Consider the following 7,336-nt stretch of genomic DNA (forward strand, 5'->3'; position numbering starts at 1 on the left):
TCTCTGAATGTCTGTTACCTCGACTATCTTTTTCTGTACTTTGATATTCCTTCAATCTTTAGTAACTTAATTTCTTCCATGTGTTTATCTTCTTTATTAAGTCTCTTACATTTCCTCATTATTGGGAAAATCGTTAGAAAATTAACGGTATTAATTATAACTTCATAAAAAATTGGGGATTGTAGTTAACAAGTGAAATTAAACCTAGTAAAAAAAAAATAATTGGTGTTTGACAACAACTTAAGTTGCACCTTTACTAGTCTGATGGCCACCATACAAAATAAAGAAAAGCTGATTTTAAAAATTTCCTTTTTATCTTGCTTGAAATGTAAAGCCTGGTAATTTTTCTTTCAGCTGTATGGAGAATTTGCTGACCCTTTTAAACTCTCGGAGTGCAAGCTTGCAATTATACACTGTGCAGGTCATTCTGATCCTATCTTGGTGCAAACTCTCTGGCAAGAAATCATTGAGAAAGGTAGGTCTTAATGGACTAGAAGTGGTACAAGCCAGAACTATAGGAAAATGGTACAATTAAAACTTTTAAGACTATGTGCGGCTACTGATACGCTGTCCAAATGAGATGCATCTTCTCTGGACTATTCTGTAATATATTTGGTAAGTGTAGTTAACTAGTAATTCGTTAATGTTATTACCTTTGGCTTATGTGCCTAAACAACAGAAAAGTAGTATTTTTACATACCTGTTGGAGCATATTGCATGTATGGCTTGAATAATCACATTCCAGATAACGTTTAAGAAGTCATTTCATCCCTTCTTGTTCTTAGATGCCATTATAATATGGACTTCAGAATACATGTGAAATTTTGTCTGAAGGTTTCACTATTAGGAAATTATCATAAAAATGTTAAATTTATCGTGACAAAGATTAAAGAATCTTGAGGGAGTTCAGCGTTTTTATAATGTTGACAGGAGTGTAAGTGTAAGGCTTTTGTCCATTTATAGAGAAGCAGAGTAGTGGGCACAGCTCTGCACGCCTAGCCACTCAGCTGTGGTAATCTGCCTCACCCTCTACCGTGAGCTGGTAATTCACTGTCTCTTCCTGGTTTTTTTTTCCCCTTGGATTTTGTGCTTGCGGTTGCCTTTGTGCGAAAAACATGGACAGTGATTTGAGGGAAAAGCTAGGTGGTAGTGTTTTTCTTGTGGGTTTGTTATTGTTGCTTTGGTGGTGGGGTTTTGGGCTTTTTTTTGTTTGTTTGGGGTTTTTAAAGTAGATTTGCATGGAACTTCAAGGAAACAAAATCTGTGAATATATATGCATACACATCAGAAAAAGTTGTATCTTCACTTACACGTGCTGATTTTGCACTGACAATAGCATAAGATTTTGATGTGTTAGCAGAAAATTTAAGTACCTCAGTGTAGTTGTGTATAAATGTGGAACTTTTTTTCTGAAGTTCTCTCCAAGTCATTTCTTTTCACTTTCAGAGTTGAGCGATAGTGTGTCTCTGAGCCCCGCGGACAGAATGCAAGCACTTAGTCTGAAGATGGTATTGCTGGGAAAGATATATGCTGGCACACCTCGTTACTTTCCTTTAGGCAAGTTGTTTAGCCTGCATAGTAAATAAACATACACATTTCATCAATGGGTCTCAGCTTTCTTTTTAGCCTCTTAAGAAAGTTTTAACTTAAGAAATGTCTCTTTTTTTAAAATCTAAAAGGAAATAACATTGATAATTTTGTGATACATAGTTATGGTAGTTATTTGTGAAATTTTCTGCTGTAGCTGAAGCAACGAATTATTTCAACTGTCAGTAGTGATGGTGTTGATCTTGAGAACAGCTGGGTAGTACTTTTCGGTTTTGTCCAGGAAAGCAGGAACAAAAGCACTGTAATACTTGCTCATTATTACAGTGACTTTGACAAGGGATTGAGGAGAGGGAAGTTAGACAAAAAGTAGAAATAAAATTCCTATTGGCCTCTAATTTTGTAAACACAGTATAATTGTATGCTTACAAAACAGTTACAGTTTTTATAGTGCAGTGTTTCCTAGAATTTATCTAGGGATTTAACCAGAATTTACAGTTTTTCACCCTGAATGGGAAGTAAATGAAGCTTAGAAGGCAGCAACAGTTATTTTTGGATGGCTGTGCAGATCCCATTTTAGAAAGTAGTAAAGTTTATTTGTATCAAAGTACAACATAAAAATGTGTATTTATACATATAATTTTATTTTAGATTACCACATTTATCTGCTGTCTTTTGAAGTATCTACTGCTACTTCAGAGGCAGATTCTAAAAACGGAATTCAGGAGATTTCTGGATCCTTTTTGGAGCTTCTTTCTGCTTTTGAGATGCTCACATGTTTTGACAACTTGGTATTATATAAAAACCTGGAAAATATATTGTTCAGCACTAAATGTTCTTTTAAAATATTTTAGTATTGTTAATTGTTACTGACACTTAAACATAGAAGATGCAGCAGTGTTGCTGGCTATTTTAGCAGATTAAATGATAGTATGTTCTTTTGTGCTGAAACAAAAGTTAATGAACTTTTCTAACAGCATAGTTCCATGGTAGAACTGTAATAAAGTGCTCAGTATAAGTAATCCCTGTCATGCATTGCTGATAGCTTACTACCATCTTTGGAGGTAGTTACATTTTACATATCCTTCCCTTAGTGCAGAATGGGGGAAACTTTCATGTGCTTCACAGGAGAAGGTACCAACTGTGTGGAAGACAGAAAATTAAACTTGGACTAAATCACTTTCAAATGCCTTTCTTTGCTAGACTCCCATTAACAAGTTGGAATCTAAACATTCCGTTATTTTTGTCCTCCAGATTTTTTAGTGCAGTTTCTAGAGCAACAGGTCTGCACTTTGAACTGGGATGTAGGTTTTGTAACATATACCATGCAAGAAATTGGAGTGCCATTGCCCAGGCTGCTTGAAGTATATGACCAGTTGTTTAAAGCACGGGTAAGGAAAATAGCCACAAAATAAAAATTTTGTTTTCAACTACCATCAAGGTCTGTCTTTAGCAGGAAACATAAAATAATGTAAGGTCTGATATATCAAAAGACCAACTTCATAGGTTTTGTTCTTTTCTATTACTCAGAGGCTCTTAATGCTGCTTGGTTTTCCCCTGTTGATTTTGTTCACTTCAGTCCTAAAGAATGAGGAAAATTGTTAATCCCTTTACTTCACCTAAAGCTGATTTAGGATTAAATAGGATTAGAATTGTTATGTTGCAGAAGGAATAACATATCTTGAATATATTAATTTTATTTGTTTCCTTTTAATGATTAAAATTTGCTATATTACTGCTTCTTGTCTAATCTGTTGATGCAATAGGCATAAAAAATAAAAATCCATATTTTTAACTTTTGGTTTGTAGAACAGGCTTAAACAGAATTAAAACAAAGAGAATTGACTTGCTTATTTTTACCCAAATTGCTTACAGTGTAAGGAATTCAGAACTTCCTAAAATCTATTACTTTACAGCCTGTTAGGTGTCATGTATATTTTAGTACTCAAAAGTCCAAGTAGTACTTAATATAGATTAATATAGACTTAATATAGATTAAGATAGAATTCCCATTTCTCTTACATTTTTGTTACAAAGAATAAATAATTACCACAGCTGGCAGTCTGCATGTACACACACACACTCTTTTTTTTTTTCTTGTCTCCTTAATATTTGTCTCCTTAATATTTTGGAATCTTTTTTTAGGACCCATATTGGAATAGAATGAAAAAGCCTTTACACCTTTTAGAGTGTATTCATGTGTTATTATCAGGATATGTACATGATCCAAGCAGAGTACTTCTGAGGTAAGAAAGGCAACTATATCCTAATAAACAGTGAAAGATGTAAAATATCCTACAGCACTGCACATCAGCAATCCCCAAAGCTTTTCTTCTTCTCTTTTGGGTGAATTTAGTATTTCTTTCCTAGCAGTGATTACTGAGACTCCTCATTCAAAACCAGCTGATAGAAACTTATAGGGTCCTCCGTATAAACTACTTCAATAAAGATAATTTTCTCCACTTCACTGAAGATTCATGAGGAACTGAGAGGATTATTTTGTAAATTTTGGCAACATAATTTAAGGAGTAGTACAGACAAATTTGAGGGAATCTGGGAAAAGTGGAGAAAGATGAGAATCGGGTGTTTTGTGAATGAAGCAGTGAACTATTTAATGAAGAAGGGCTAGAAGCACTGAGTCTTTGTATTCTGGAAAAGAGAAGACTAAAATGGGGATAGATCTTCCCAAATTGTTTTTAAGAGGTTGGCAATGAATCACTCTCCCAGACTAAAATTCAGCTTAGTCTGCAACAGGAAAGAATTCAGGTTTTATATTAGAAAAAGTTTCTGGTTAGAAGAATAGCTATGTACTTGAACAAGTTGCCTGCATATTATGGAATCTCTAGCTTTGGCAACTTTCGTGAATAGACTATACAAACTTCAGTCAGAACTATCTTGTCTCAGGAACAATGAGCAGAACTAGGCAAAGTCTTGGTAACTCTTCTAACCTTAATTTTTTCTGATTCTCTTGAAAATATACATATAAATATCCCCAGTTCATATATAGAGTTTACATCTATCTTTTCTCACTTTTTTGGTCTTTTATGGTTAGCTGATTTAAATACTCTAACTTATTAGAACTGTAGTGAATGTTGTCTAATTCTAATACCTACTTAGATATTAATACCTAAATTGTTGTGATTGATACTAATTTTAGATATTTAAATTGCTATCCAAATTAATAACTTATACATTGATTGTATTCCTATCTAAAGTAATATCTAAATATTAAAGTAAATATTTCACATTGCCATTAACTGTATCATGGTTTATTGTTTATATTTAATATCAGATAAATAGTAATGATTCATTTGTTTTCCCATTGACTTAGTCACAAGCATTAAATTTCAAAAATCAATTTTTCTAATAAATAGTTAAATACTTAAAAGTAGCTGACAGATGTCTTGCTGATATGTTACTCCATTAAAACTCAAAGAATGCTCAGTTTCTATTTCAAATGAATTCTAATATACAGAAACAAAAAGGACCTCGTTATTATTCTATGTTTTCTTTACAGGCGACGATTCACAAATGTTTGCTTGGATGCTGTTAGTTGCTACCTGGTTGAACTTCAGTCTATGAGCCCGACGCTAATGGTGCAGACTACAGTTGGGAATTTTAAATCACTACAGGCTAAATTAGAACGGCTTCACTGATTGACTAATATAATAACAGAATCATTAGCTCAGATAAAAAGAACTATGAATGAAAGTTCAGATGTCTGCACTGAATCTCTGGAAGAACAAATGCTCAGAAAGAAATTCTGAGAAAGTTGTATCTCCTGCTGCAGTTATCGATTGTGTGGCCTGTATTCGTGCTATGCTAAAGGTATCTACAAATTGTAGAATGTAAATGTGACAAATGGAGTTTCTTTTACTACTACCAAATTTTTTAACAATAGAAAACTTTTTTTATACTGTTGAAATAAAATACATTGTGTGACCTTTCCCTGGAGGATTAAAAATATTTGGAAAATATTTTTCTTTTTCTTTATTTAACATAAAGTAATGGAGAAAAGTGGGATGTAAAATCTACTGGATAGCTGTTTTACAAGTATCAAATCAAGAAATGACAACTGCAGAAGGCAAGATGATGACAAAAGCACATGTAGATGAGTCAGGTTGTCAATGTGGTCATACCTGGGAACAGTGATGCAATCATAACGCTCTGCATGAGTTTATTGGCAGGTGTTTCAGTAACAAAGATAATCATCATTTCGTAACTGTCGCTTTAAACACAGCCTGCCTCTGTAAATGGAATGTTTGGGATGAAATTGCAGAAACTAGCAATCTAATTTGTATTGCAAGTGAAAGAAGAGTATTAAAACCGCATCAAATTAATTTTCCCTATTCCATTTTAATAAATATGTTGTATGTTAAAATCAAATAAAGAAGTCAAGAAGTGACTTCTGTCTACTTTCATTACATGCACACAAGCACCAAATTGTGTATATTCCTTAAAAGGAGCAAAGCCTACCATAATCTTGTATACGTGCTTCCTAAGATTTTAAAATCTCATCCTACAAGGAAATTTGTTTTGTCTCTGATTTACTGCTATGCATTGTGTACATATTCAACAACATAAACTCTATATAACATGCACAAGAAATTACCAGTTCATGCTGGTCTCTAGTCTTTTTCAACTTCTTCATGTAAGTAAATAATCAAAGAGTTTGGAGAGATTTTTAATGCCGGAAAGAAGCAAGTATCTTTATGCCTATGTACAGAGTAGATTAATGTATTTTTTCCCAGGAGAATGAGTAGTTGATACACCTATCACAGGTGTTTAAAAAACAGAAAAAAAGAAGTATGGATTAAGACATTTATTTACATGCAAGTTATCTACTTAAACCCTTTACTACTATGCTCTAAAGTTTTGTTTAAAGTACAGCCATTAAATTTCTTTCCCTGTGAACTGCCAGGTACATTCTGATGATTTTCAGCCTGAGAATGCACCCAGTGAAGTAATATGTAAATTAAAATACATGTCTTTTTTACCTCTTGTTAGATCAAAATAGATCTGAAATCTTAGTATTTGCTTTTCTCTTTTTTCAGTGTTGAAATTTCCTCACAAAGTATTTAAATAGAGGAATTACTGTATGCCCTGGGAAAAAGATTTGCATCTTTCCATATTACAAGTTAGTTTCTGCTGATAGCTATGTTTCACACTAGGGATGTGATGTACATTTACCCCGGTCTTGTTATTGCAGTTCTGTTCATACAAGTGATGTCCCGAGTCTTGCCTGATGTATTTCACTTTTATTTCTAAATTTTAGTATTTGCACAAAAGTATGTTTTGTTGAGCCATATTCTGTAATCTAGGTAAATAGATTTCTATTTTCAGATTTGGAGAAATAACCGAGGAGTTGGGAACAGGCACAAGACTTGAGTTTCAGCTCTTCTTTTTTTTTCCCAGTTAATAGAATAAAAAAGCCTCTGCCAATATTACAAGTTTTTCAAAGTAAAAGTATTTCAAAGTGTATCAAGAGTTATCTTTGGTATTTTTCAGATGATTGCAGGTAATTTCAGTGTAGGCATTGCGTTTTGTTTTCATAGCACTTGCTTTGCTCTCAGATGGAGAAAGGGTAGTTTGTTTCCCCATTTAAATTTGGAGGGATGTGGAAACCTGAGATCAGAGGAGAGCAGTGGGTGGATTAATGCAGTAGATGAAACAAATGGTGACAAGTACAGGGAATTAACTGACCAACAAGAACATGAACCATTTCTCAGTAACAAAATTATCAACAATTGGATGACTACTTTTGTTAGTTGTCGCCGCCCCGCCCCCCCCC

The 7,336-nt window shown here is 33.6% G+C and overlaps 1 protein-coding gene across 1 annotated transcript in view; it reads left to right on the top strand.

Moving 5' to 3' along the window:
• NUP155 (nucleoporin 155kDa) overlaps positions 1-5,201 on the top strand; it is a 30,425-nt gene extending 25,224 nt beyond the window's left edge. Inside the window, 5 exon segments of the mRNA XM_009576325.1 lie at positions 355-475; positions 1,447-1,557; positions 2,800-2,936; positions 3,691-3,800; positions 5,063-5,201. Of these exon segments, the coding sequence (XP_009574620.1) occupies positions 355-475; positions 1,447-1,557; positions 2,800-2,936; positions 3,691-3,800; positions 5,063-5,201 (618 nt within the window).
• The last annotated feature ends 2,135 nt before the right edge of the window (positions 5,202-7,336 follow it).

This window comes from Fulmarus glacialis, unplaced genomic scaffold, assembly GCF_000690835.1.
Source record: "Fulmarus glacialis isolate BGI_N327 unplaced genomic scaffold, ASM69083v1 scaffold33134, whole genome shotgun sequence".
NCBI lineage: Eukaryota > Metazoa > Chordata > Aves > Procellariiformes > Procellariidae > Fulmarus > Fulmarus glacialis.